This window comes from Pyrus communis, chromosome 14, assembly GCF_041283825.1.
Source record: "Pyrus communis isolate YQ-2024b chromosome 14, ASM4128382v1, whole genome shotgun sequence".
NCBI lineage: Eukaryota > Viridiplantae > Streptophyta > Magnoliopsida > Rosales > Rosaceae > Pyrus > Pyrus communis.
The window spans coordinates 9,126,974-9,140,733 of NC_142578.1; the positions used below are offsets into that span (position 1 = coordinate 9,126,974).

Here is a 13,760-nt window from a genome sequence, read left to right on the forward strand (position 1 = left end):
GGAAAAAACAATTTAAAATTCTGAAATGTTACCATTATGCCACGTGGCACAATCTGGAGTGTTGGAAATTCAAATTTTTTTAATCCAACGGCAGAGATTAATTAGGTGAATAAAAATTTTAAAAAATGTAAAAAATTATTAAAAATCCGGAAAAAAAAAATGAAAAAATTAAAAAAAAATTGATTTTACTTTTCTATAAATACCTTTTCATTATCCTTGAAATTACAAGTGGCGCAACAAGAACGATTAAAAATCTTACATGGTGCAACAATTACTTTTCTATAAATAATTGTCTTTTCAGATTTTATGACAAGTGGCACAATGAGAATGATTAAAAATCTTATTCGAAATTACAAATAAAATTATTTTGTATTATTTTATAACTTTTCAGATAATGACACGTGGCGCAACAAGAACGATTAAAAATCTTATCCGAAATTACAAATAAAATTATTTTGTATTATTTTATAAATAAAAAAATTCTAACATTTTATTGCCTAATACCAGGGCTATTGAAGTGCAACGGTGGAGATGCAAAAGACGATTACTGTTCATTAAGGGCAGTTACTGTTCATTGGATAGATAACATAGTGTATTGCCTGGGCACGCTGGAACTGCTCTTATGTCGTTTAATTTCTTAATAAATACATGTATTAAGTAATGAATGAAAAAAGTAAATAGAAAAAGGCAAATGAAGAAGGTATCTAGCATTTCTCATTACCTTATTTGGATGGTCCCGATCAAAAATCTGAAGAAGTTATTTTTACATCTCACAAACAACATCAGGGCTCACCATTCCAGAGAGAAAAAAAAAAACAAAATGAAAAACCTTAATTACACAGTTGGGTCATCAGCCACTTCAAAGCCCTAAAAACAAGTTGAAAATAAACAAACTAAAAAAAAAAAAAGGAGAAGACGAAGAAGAAGCAGCAGAGCAGCAGCAGCAAAATTTCGAAATATTAGACTCATCTATCCATCTCAATTACTTCAGGGCATTCCATGATGCTCTCCAAAGAAGGCTTCCACCCCTCAATAGCTTTGGCTCTGCTTTTCTGGATCTCCTGCAAAACATCTTCCAAGTTCTTCCCTCCACTATCTTTCAGCTGAAGCATCAACCACTCCAGCTCTTCTTTGCTCAACACAATCTTTACTCTTATGTTTCCATCTTTCCCCAAATTTTGTTCCTTCACAAATCTATCTTTATTTTCTCTCTCATCGTCTTCTTGCTCATGCTGCTGCTGCTGTTGCATTTGACCATCTTCTTGCTCCTGCTTTTGTTTGCATGTCTCCACACAATTTCCCATGATTAACCACCTTAATTCCTGTATGAGAAATTATAAAACTCTATTTTTTTTTTGTTTAAATCAAACCATGAAAAGCATTGGTTGGCAACAAAAGAACCACTATATATAGTTGGTGCATGCGAAAGGAGAACATGTATTTATATATATATATATATATATATATATATATATATATAGGTGTGAAAATCCAATAATTAACAGTAAAATACAAAGAAAAAGATTATGTAGACTTGTTTTATTGTTCACGAGCCTTGATTCTTCTTCTTACTTTAAAATTTAAATAAGTGAGAAAATTATTTGCTCACTGCCCATGTCATGTAAATATTTGTCTGTTTGTGTGATATTTTAAGGGACCATGATGTACTGCTAAAGCTCTCACGAGTCGCTACTATTGTCCGGGATTGGGTGCGGGAGCGGGATACGTTGGGAGCTAATTGCGTACTTCGGCTCAGGAGCATTAAGGATCATTTTGTAAAAAAAAATCTTTAAAATGAGGGTGTAACTGGAATTTTCAAAAACCTTTTCAGTTATTTTATAATTTTAAAAAATTACTTAAATGAGGGGGAGAGTTTGAACCTACGATGTAATGAGTTGAAGATGAATACCCTAATCATTAAGGCAATCCACTACTTATAGTTTTATTTAAGATTCTAAAAGACGCTAGGCGCTAGTCAGACGGTGTGTTAGGGCCTAGCGCCTAGGCAGACTAGGCAGATTTAAGTAAATGATTGTTTATTGTATAAATAAGTGTCTATTTATACTTAAAACACACACATAATTATATTGAGATACATCTATTGCAAAATAAAATGATATATAAATTATAAATATTAGAACATATTGGAAACATAGGGAACAAACATATAATGAGTGGTCATCCAAATATTCAACAAGTTTCTTACATTTTATTGAAAAATTAAAATGCAAAATGAAAGTTATTGATGTTCTGTCTAAGTCAGGGTCGTGCCGTAGGCAAGTTTAGGCAGGCTAGGCAAGCACCTAAGCGAGCTAGGTGGACGCCTAAGCATGTCTATGTGCATTTTCTTAATTTTCAAATGTCTAGAGATGAACGAATTGGGACAGTGGCCAACCATCGCCTTTAGAATAGTGGTTTTATTTTGAATTTGAATATTTACTGTGGTATGATAAGAAGCGGAATAACTTAATAATTTAAAAAAATTTTAATTGCGGAATCTATGCCGCTTCCAAATCTAAAAATTTTGAATTCCACGAGTTGCCGGACCTCCCCGCTCCAGTACCGTGTTTCAAAGATCATAACTGATGTCTTTGATTAAAAGCAATCAAAGAACATCATCATACGTCGGACCCAATTTTCTGATGATGATTGATTTGTTATTGTTAAATTTTTTTTCCCTTACTATGAAATAGTGGAAGGTACTTGCAATCACCAAATAATTGGTCGAAAATTTTGAAAATTGTAGGATATATAGGATACAAAACAAGAAGGAAAGAACATATCATTTTTTTTTTTTTTTTTGTGAGGTGCAACGATAGGTATTTCATTAAGCCAAAATGACTTCAAAACCCAAAAGAGCTTACGAAGGATGGTTCAAAGATGCTATATAAAACATACAAGAAGTTACATCAAGTCCTCAACAAGGAGAACATAGCATCTCTTTGTAACGAACGAAAAGAGAAAAACCCCTCTTGGTCAAGATCGTGAGACTAATTAGAATCTAACAACACACAACTTTCTTTAGGAGAAACTTTTATATGTATTAGATACACTGTTATGCAGAATTCTCACACTAAATGTGGAAATGTTATATTAGATACCGACACAGTACAAGAACTTTACTCTTATTTTGCTTTTCTCTTGTCAATTTCTTTCTAGTGTAACAACAGTTTTTTTTTTTTTTTTTTTTTTTTTTTTTCTTTTTTTCCATTTGGAGCTAACATTAAAAATTAACAGTTGAAAATATGAACATTTCGTGGAATTTGCAAACCTAAATCAGTAGAAGTTTCATGTTCATATTCATAGATTAGAGACCCCATTCCTCGACATGTCACGGGCATACAGGAAATCTGCTGCAAACCTAACCTCCCTGCCCACCACCACCATGACATACATAATACAAGGTGCCAAAATTTATAGATATATGTTGCCGCAGCCAGGCCCAGAAGTTGTCTTTTTTTCGTAATCTATCTAATTAGTTTTTGTTTTATGCATGGAATCACGGATGCAAAATTGTTTGTTTAAATTACTGAAAATAATGCAGTCACCGACACCATTTATATTATTATTCTATAGTTTTGCCTACATCGTCTCAATTTTTATTCACGATTTACTTTATTTGTTGTCTAATGAGAATCATATATTTTTTGTTCCAACAAATTTTAAGGTCTAACCAGCACCATCCTCATTTTCGTGGAATCAATGTATCTCTAATAATCTCCGATTCCGTCTCCCGTACCTCAAAAGCAAGCATGAGGATCTATTGAAAAATTTACATGATTTGATCGTGTGAATTTTACATGTCATTTCTTCTTATTAGTAAATCACAGTTTAAAATTATAGAAACCTTTTTTTTTTAATCACAATTTACATGTCATTTCTTCTTATTAGTAAATCACAATTTACATGATTTGATCGCATGAATTTTACATGTCATTTCTTCTTACTCGCCGTTAATGAGATTCAAACTCAAGACCTCCTAAAATACCATACTAGAACATACGAATAAATGATATGATGTTGTACATGTATAAAGCTGTGATTTGTGTCGCAGAAGAAAGACTCCTTACAAGATAGGAATCAAGTACTTTTTTTATTTTTTTATTTTTTTATATATATATACAATGATATATTTACATACTATGGAATATAAATTGCTGTCAAACTCGTTATTTATGAGATTCAAACTTAAAACCGCTTTCTTATAAATAGAGATTAATACTACCAAACTGTAATACTAAATGACTTTGACAATGTATTTCCTTATACATTTCCCTCCATCTCTTTAGACTTGTTCTCTCTTCTTGTTTTTCTTCATCCCTTTTAATATTCCAGACAATAGGTCATCATTCCACTGAGGTAAAAGAAAAGAGAAAAAGAAAGTTGAGTCCATTATTTCATAATGTGCATGTGGTGTGGCATAATTTACGTGGAAAAAAAGTCTAAGGGATTTACCTAATTGAGATTTTTTTTTTTTAAAGTGAAATGCCACTTTCGATAGTGATATGCTGGATACCCTTTTTTTGTGAAAGAAAAATGAATTTCAAAGGCAGAACCAGAAAATCGTAAAGCAAGAAAATGATTACCATTTACCACAACACAATATATATATATATATATATATATATATATATATATATATATATAGATTTAGTCTTTGATTGAAGACAATAGATCTGGTGAAAAGAAGGGGAGCTTAAGCTTATATTATTTTTTAATGATAAAAGTAATCTTAATTATTTCATTAAAAGGAGTTTCAACTTTAGTCACTCTTAAAGTGATTAGTGATATATAGTGAAAAAGTTGTAACAAACAGAAGAATCATGTCATAAGAATTCTGGATAAAAGTTGTGTTTGAAATCAAGAGTGCAGAAGGTTCAATTTGGTCTGCAATTCAACAACTACCTGTTTGTTCGTTTGTTTGTTTGTCAAGATCAACTGGTCCTGTCTCATATTTTATGCTCCTTATTTAAAAGAGGTGTGAATGTGAATTTCATGAGTCATCCATATATCATTATTTTACTGTAAAGCAACGATAAGAAGTGTTAAGAAACTTATTAAAGAGGAACGATTTTCACACTTACTTTTTGTTTTAGCGTACTTCTGTTTATTTACGTTGCTAGAAAAAGAGAAGTTTGAAGATTATCATTTTTCTACCATGAAAGCTCGGTTGATTTTTTTTTTTTTTTTCAAACGTTCTGCTAGATGGATATTTGAGATTGTTTTTGTTACATTAGAGGGAATCGAAATTTCCAATCTATCGGACGCTTAAATATTTCATTGATTGAGCATCAAAGCTGCATATGAGTCGTAAGTCCCTTACATATATGAGCTAATTAAGGAAAAAGTCTTTGGCTATCGTCCGTTATATCACTAATTGCATGCAAGTTTCTCAACTCCCTGTGTTGAAAACTTGAAGTAATCATAACAATAGATGGCGATAGTAATTGCAGAAAATAAATATTAGTCATAACAAGTTGAAAACGAAAAAATTTGACTTGCCAAAAATATAACTAGATGACAGGCAACCACATAACTTATTTTTTTAGTACATCGATATTTGTAAGGGAGAGTTTGGCAATGTCACGCAATGAGCAGCCTAATTTGGTATTGAATTCGTCATCCATGAGTACTGAGTAATACCGCGAGATTCAAACCTAAAACCTCTCACTTCCAAGTGAAGAGGAATACTACCAGACCATAGTACTGAGTAATATCGCGAGATTCAACAACCACATAACTATAAATTATATGAATCTTCCACAATATACAATTACAATTTCAAATATTGTAACCAAAAATACAAAATTTTCTCCATTTGGGGGTTAAAAAATAAAGAGGGACTCGACAGTCTCCATGGTTTAGGTAAAGACAATGACTACTTTTTTAATTATCGATTAAGACTCGATCAACTGTAAAATTAAAATTAACAGCATGCATTTTTCTTTTCTTTTTTACTATCATTTCCCTTTCCCTTTCCCTTTCCCTTTCCCTTTCCCTTTCCCTTTCCCATGGGAGTAAAAAACTGCCTACTTTTGTCCCCTCTTGTTGAAAGGGTGTTTGACAATTTTGCAATTTACAAGAATACTTTCTGTCAATCAGAAAATCACGGCCCCAAGATTTACAATAATGCTCCACCCCAATCTTTAAGTGCCACAAGCTCTAAGAAGAATGCTACGGGTCGGCCAGTCAGACAGTTACACGTGTGGGTGACTCATATCAACGGCTGGGAGTCACCCACACGTAGCCGACTATCGCAAGAGTTTTGTGTCTTGCACTGACTGTCATACACACGTAGCCGACTAGCTAGATATGGTTCCTACTATTTTCACAAGGTTAGATAATTTGCTAGCGCTGCAACCTACTTTAGTTTCACATGCTTCATGAACAATCACGTGATTAAATAAAACACCCCAACGCATGCACCCGTCCGAAGCACATACCAAAAAATATGCATAAATGTTTTAACATTTCATACTGCGAAGAGTGGAAGGTAACTCATAGATTGCAACACAATCATGGAAAACTACGTGATCCAGTTATCTATAGAAGCATTGCGTGTCGGGCAGTTGAAAATAAGCACCTCAAGTTAAACACCATAATTTGTTAGGATATAAGTCTGCAAGGTAGCAACACTGATACTAGTACAGCATTCTGCCTAGCTACGTAGGCTTTTTTAATGTTACTGAAACCAGGATTAACTTCAATAGCAACCAAGTGCATATGACTGCAGTAAAGATCCAGTTATAACTCACTCTACACGCCTTCGTTTCTTTGCTAGATTCTCAAACATCTGGTGGACATCAGCAGAGGTGATTGTCTTCGATGGATCAAATGATCCCTGCAAAATTAGGAAGCATAGTTTTGATCAGAACTTAAAATCATGTATTTACAAAAAGTCATATTCTAAAATGGTCTCTTATGTGATTTTACATCATAAAAGCAACGCTTGAAACAAAATTAAAGTTTATAATCATCAAGGACTTACCAGGAAAGAACGAAGCTCATCTTTCATGTCTGCGATGCCACTAAGAATCTCTATTTTCTCTACATGGCCAAGTTTATCAAGCATAGTCAACTCAGCCCCCTCCTGTTGCTGCAATTTTTCCTCTCTCTTCTGCTTTGCAATTTTCTCATACTCCATGATCGAGTCTTCCTTGTCAAGCAGAAACCTAATATGCTTCTGTTCGTAAAACTCACTGCATTTTTCACACTTGCAGAGTACATCCCTCCAGTTTTTCAGAAGAAACATTGGCTTACACTCTAAAACAGGGGAAGCAACCACCAGATTAACTCCAATAACACAAGTAACAGGTGCATTTGCATCTGTAAGGCATTGATCCGAATCTGTATTCTTCCCAGAATTTTCTCCAAGGAGCAAGCTATCCCCACCACATACAGGTTCAGAAATAGTATCAGAACTTTGAGAAATATCATTCTCTAGCTTTCCAGATCTACCAGCTAAAGGCATATCGCTCAAAACCTTTTTATCCTTGGCAGTCTCAACGGGAGCATCTTTTTGGCTCCCAGATGCCAAGATGGTTTGATTGTAGAGTCTTATAAAAGAGCAAACTGCTGAGCACCCCTTACAAATAAAATCCTCATAAAGAGGTTCACCTTCCTCATCTCTTGGAATCTGTAGTGCATAAGGGGACAAGTAGGATGTTAGCAACGTACTTTGGATAGAATATCAGCATTTGAAAATTAAAAAGTTGGGATGTGGCCTTTAGCAATTGAGAGACGTGAGATATTTTTTTTTTTTTTCGCAACAATGTAGACTGTAACCATATACAAATAGTAAGATAAGCGTTCACACAAAATTTCAAACATTCATAACGTCTAGAAATACATAGGTATAAAAGTACGAAACTACCTTCAGAATTAAAGTGGCTAAAAAGTTGGTGATCTACACAACTATGCAAAAATTACCATCACGTTGATCAACTTTCCTCCAGACTGATGGAGAAATAACTGATCAGTAACAGTATCAGAATAAAGCTCGTCATCTGATATCATTGGCATAGTAAATCAGCAGCAGCATAGGATGAGCCCCAAGATATTAGATCCTATGTTACCAATTATTAATCAGCACAACAGTGAGAAATTTTGAGGCCTATCCAATGTTTCAAATTGCAACAAACTCATCAATATGAGTTTACTTTATGTTACATCTAAATATTCACAGTTCAAAATGACAGCAATACCCAAAGCCCAATGCCATTATGCTACTTGGTACTAAAGCACATAATGTTGAGATAAATCCTACAACATAATACAAAACAAGCAGAAAACAAGAGCCTACAACATGATACAAAGAAGCAGAAAACATGGCAAACATGTATCCCAAGCTACCAACCTCATCAGAAGAGTCGAGACCAATGTGTTCCTCATGGAACCAGTCTTCACACACGCAGCATTGTATCATCTCTACTTGTTCTTCAACATCTGGATCAGGATAGGGGCGACTGCAGGTGCAGTATGATCCTTTGAAATTCTGATTGTAAGAATTTTCAACATTTTCTATATCTTTATTTGGGGAAAGCTTGCAAAAGAACTCTCCAAATTTTGAATTTCCACAATCACATCTAAAATTTCTTTTGGTCCACAGTTCTACAATCTGCTCCGAGTAACAATAACGGTCATCATTAGATATAGGAAGATAAATCAAATAGAATAACCTAGTCAAATAAAAGCGCTAAAACATCAATGCATAATAATTTTGAAGTATAGAATATAAAGCAATACATATAAAACACCATGAATCCCAAATCCCAAATCCCAAAATTACATGTCATTTTCTCCACAAGAGGTAGAAACTATCAAGGAGACAAAAAAATCTGAACCGACTTTAAAATGGGGGAGCAAGAGCTACTAGGTTTGGTTAGAAAGAATGGAAAGAACAACAAATGGTTCAACTTCAAAGGTATCTTTTGAGACTCAGAGGGGAAAGAGGCAACCATTTAAGATGCTTTCTAACCCAGCCTCATAAATGTCACATCCCGGCCCGGGTCGGATCACTTCCCGGGCCCACTCATCCTGGCCCGGGCGGGACCACTTCCCAGGCCCGATTCCACCGTAGCACGATATTGTCCGCTTTGGGCCCCCAGCACACCCTCACGGTTTTGTATCTGGGCACTCACACGAGAACTTCCCAGTGGGTTACCCATCATGGGAGTGCTCTCCCGCGCTACTCGCTTAACTTCGGAGTTCCGATGGAACCCGAAGCCAGTGAGCCCCCAAAAGGCCTCGTGCTAGGTAGGGATGGGAATACATATAACGATCACTCCCCTGGGCGATGTGGGATGTCACAATAAATGCCACCTGTCTTGCTCCATATTATCTATGTTACTCTCTAAGTCTTAAATTTGAATCAATTCATATTCTATCATAAGGTACTAACCACCTTTTTGTTTTTTTAGACCAAAAATCTTTCAAGCCAATGAGGAAACAAAGATTGTGAACCCTGTAAGGATATTAATCACTCCCTTCAGCCAACAAGGTAAATATGAGGTTCTTTCTCAGTTGGAGACTGGAGTGAATCAAATAGTGCAACTAGTTTGGAATCACATCACAAAAGAAATGACCCAGCTTTAATTTTATTCAGTTTAGATAATGGCTTATACCGGAAAAGATATCAAAATACCTCATGGCCATCATGGCAAGACAAGCTGCAAGCTGTGCAGACTCCAGCATTCCCATCTGGGGTGCAAGTCAGGCATGAGAAAATTGCCTGCCTCTTCATATAACCATTGTTATAGGTACACTCCTTGCCTTCGTCGCCTCCCAAAACCAAATCAGCTTCCTATGAGTGATCAAACACCAAAAAGTAGGAATTAATAGATAAATTAGTGACTCGTTATTTGTATTCTGTTCAAATTTAAGACCACGAAGGGAGACAAAGAAGTGCGCGGAGATTTTTGTCCTGATCCTTGAACGATTTGTCTTGGCTTGTTGATCAAAGAAAACAGGATTGTTTTGAAGCTCAACAGTTATATTAGCCAAGACTAAACATCCATTTAATCAATTTGAGAAGTAGAGGGACTGAGAATTGTGGAATTAAGACTAGATTTCCCAATAGACATACTACTGATTTATGTTTTATTGCAGAATCCATTGATATTTCATTGAATCCTTCCTCAGACGATAATCTTGTAATTCCTCATAAAATCAAATATTGGGGTCCCAACCCTTTCTTCAGTTGAACATTTCAATAGCTTAATTGTCTTGCTCTAGAGTACCACACATGGCTGTTGTTAACTTACCTAAGACTTGTGAGCTAGGCTGTTCTGCGCCTAGCTAAAACTCTAGACAAGCTCTTAGACTAAGTTACCAAGCTGAGATCAAAATTTCCCAACATAACTACAACCTCAAAAGTAGCAATTTTTCACAACTTAAACCCTCCTTAAAAAGTTTATTGTCTTTTAAAAGTGTCGTTTTCACCATATACTTATTTTGCATTACAAGAAACAATTTTCTTCAATTCATATTAAAAGAAAATCATCAAACTTCAAAGGAAACCTCGAGAGCTGAATTACACAAGTGTTATGCCAATCATTCCTTGTCCATTTGCAACCCACTTAGCCTATTATAACAATTCTACTCAAGAAAAAAAAAAACACAGAATTGTCTTCAATTTCAAAACACCCAATTCATATTAAAAGAAAATCATCAAACTTGAAAGGAAACCTCGAGAGCTGAATTACACAAGTGTTATACAATCGTTCCTTGTCCATTTGCAACCCACTTAGTCTATTATAACAATTCTACTCAAGAAAAAAAAAACACAGAATTGTCTTCAATTTCAAAACACCAGAAACACAAAATTGCTACATTATTAACCATTTAATCACACTAATCAATTCCAGCCAGTTAAACTTGAACAGATTAGCCACTAATTATGATCAAAGAGGCAAACCAGTTCCTGTTCCTCAACATCCTTAAGATACTCTTGGATCGAAACGGTGTGCTCAGCCTCATCCTCGAATGCACTGTCCATCTTCACAAAGACAACCGATTGCTTCGGTCCAAAGCCTCTGCACCCAAAACCCAAAATTAAAAACAAGAAATTAAGCACAAAATTAATCGACAATTACATAATTGCAAACAAAAGGATTAATTCGCAGTAGAACAGAAAGAACCCCAGATTTCGAGAAATAGGAAGTGGGATGTCGCGAAACTTACCAATTTTTCGGGCGAGGATTAGGGCCCTCAGAGGTCGAAGAGAATGGTGAAGCGGGTGTGAGATTGAAGAACGGAAGAGGGGGTTCGGAGAGAGAGAAGGAGAGAAAGAGGGGTTAGGGATTTTATATCTTGTAAGGACCATAAGGACATTTTCCCGCCATATTGATCCACTAGACTAGAGACTATAGACCAATAGTGGTGAGAGTTTCACATCCCGCTTCGTCCAATATATATGTTTTTTCATTAAATCAAGGGAAAAACCTCATACTACAACCATTACCCGGGCAATCAAAGTGGAAGGCGTTTAGGGAGACAATGATCCACGAAATGCGGATTTTCAAGAGTGAAACCAAGATGAGGTAACGCAGCCGCTACAAAAAAAATATTCTCTAAAAACATGGTTCCATTTTATGCGATTGAACTCTGATGTCATCCTACGAATATTCTCAAAAATAGAATTTAAGTTCCAAAGGACATCCCGTCTTCCTTGAATTACATAGATGATTAACATTGAAATCTCCCTCCACCAGAATGTTTTGAAGCCCTTTGTGTATGTCAAACTTTAATCTTTCACTCAAACCCATAACCTCAGCCATTGAAATAGTTACGCCTTCTAGGTTTAAAGCACTAGCACCAATAACCCAACCCTTAGAATTCCTTAACACAAAGACAGCAATAGCTCTCTCCGGAGGGACAAAACCATCAAAGTTTAACTTTATAACATCATAATCAAGGGGGTGCCACTGCCATTGAAATATGTGAAAATCTTTACAACGGAAAAAAAAATGTTGTTCCAATCTTATTAGTTCAAGAATGTGATTGTGTAAATCTTATCATATATGAGATATCCTTGTGGGATTCTACCATATCTCTTAGATTAGATATTATCTATTAGAGTTGTAATCCTAATTGGGTAAGAAATTTACCTTCCTTACTACTATATATAAAGACATGATGAGTGTGAGAATACATAACTCAGATCACACCTGTCTTTCTTCTCCTTTGTGCCGCTTCACCCCTTTGCTCTTTGTCATTTATTTTGTTAACTAAATTAGGTCTACAACATGTTATCAACACGCTCTTGACATTGAGCTAAAGAGAGTTTGTTCTTCAATCAAGGGGAGTATTACTTTTTAATCATTCTTTTTATGATTAACTTATTATTTTATTAAATTGGTTTACATGTTATTGATTCAATTTAATTTTTCTTTGTTGAACGTGATACAAATCATTGGAGATGCAATTCTGGCTTTTTGAGAAGGATTTTCTACAAATTCAAAGGCTTAGTTGTTTTCTGCCAATCAAGTTCTTTTAAAATAAATTAAGATATTTAAAATGACCATGAAGCATGAAAACATTCCTCATGATGCATGAATTCCCTACATTTATAGTTACCTTCCGATATATATATATATATATATATATATATATATATTGTATATGTTCATATATTTGTCAATATATATATATATATATATATATATTGCGTAATGCATGAACGTATATATATGTTCATGCATTACGCAATTATAAATTTGCTATGTGGAATTTGTGAGTCAAAGAATCAAAAGAAGGTAGAAGCAATTAGGGTTTTAAAATCCTAGGAAATTCAAAAAAAAATTAAAATTTTGGGAAATTTACGGCTGAACCGTGACTTGGAACCACACCGATTTGATGCCAAGTCGAGGCTGCAGCTCGAGGCTTGGGTGCTGGAATGACATCGTTCTGATGTCACCGTGATGTAGCAGCCATTTGGGCTTTGCTATATGCGTGGACCAGGCCTCTGGCCTAGGTTTGACTTGCTAAGCCTACTACATTTCTAAGCCCACAGTGCTAGCAACTTTTTTGTTGCTAGCAACTTTTTTGTTGGGCTACTCACACTCCAGCACATGCTAGGCTTGTTCCGTGCCTTCAGCCCACTTGCCAACAAGCCAATGCTTGCTGGGCTTGTCCTCCGTCAAACCTGAAGCTAGCGAAAGCTAGCTTCTCCATGACTAGGCCCAAAGCCTGGATCCTTGCACTACTAGGCTCTTCCTAACCCATGGCCCATTGGCCTGCAGCCAAACTGGGCTATTGTGTAGCCTTTCCCCCGAACCAACAGGCTTGCAGCTTTTTTGTAGAGCCTTATGTACTGTAACCATCCCAAGTGTGTTGGGTTGCATACTTTTTTTTCGACCCAATGCCATAATTTGGCATCCCTTGCTTCTTTACCTACCCAAATATTTTTGGGACATTTTTGGTTAATGTTGTATTAGGCTATAATTTCATGATCGCTTGGCCCAAAGCCAATCAAAGTTGATATGGCTCGAACATCATTATTTTGCTTCCACGATCAAAGCTAAATGGTTAAAATCTATTGAATTAATTAAAGTGACCAACAATTGATTAATCTGACAAGACATCCAAAATTATTGGCTTGAAGTCTACTTTTAGACATTAACAATTCAATATTTTATTCTTTTCTTCAAACTGTTGACTCACTTTCGTAGTCCCAAAGCCAAAGCACTCATATTTAGTTCCTAAAGTAACCCAAATCCACTACACTTAGTTATATATTGTATTATGTGTTCTTACAGGTA

At 35.3% G+C, this 13,760-nt stretch overlaps 2 protein-coding genes across 2 annotated transcripts; both read right to left on the reverse strand.

The window, feature by feature from the left end:
• Positions 1-692: 692 nt before the first annotated feature.
• Positions 693-1,426, reverse strand: LOC137712274 (uncharacterized). Its single transcript, XM_068451380.2, has one exon. The coding sequence runs from the start codon at positions 1,302-1,304 to the stop codon at positions 966-968; it is 339 nt and encodes a 112-aa protein (XP_068307481.2). The 5' UTR covers positions 1,305-1,426; the 3' UTR covers positions 693-965.
• A 5,158-nt stretch (positions 1,427-6,584) lies between these two features.
• On the reverse strand, positions 6,585-11,716 carry LOC137713105 (uncharacterized). The gene is made up of 6 exons (XM_068452360.2): positions 11,182-11,716; positions 10,916-11,033; positions 9,644-9,802; positions 8,357-8,617; positions 6,989-7,636; positions 6,585-6,841 (listed from the first exon to the last, which is right to left on the reverse strand). The coding sequence occupies exons 2-6, from the start codon at positions 10,994-10,996 to the stop codon at positions 6,752-6,754; spliced, it is 1,239 nt and encodes a 412-aa protein (XP_068308461.2). The 5' UTR covers positions 10,997-11,033; positions 11,182-11,716; the 3' UTR covers positions 6,585-6,751.
• Positions 11,717-13,760: the final 2,044 nt, after the last annotated feature.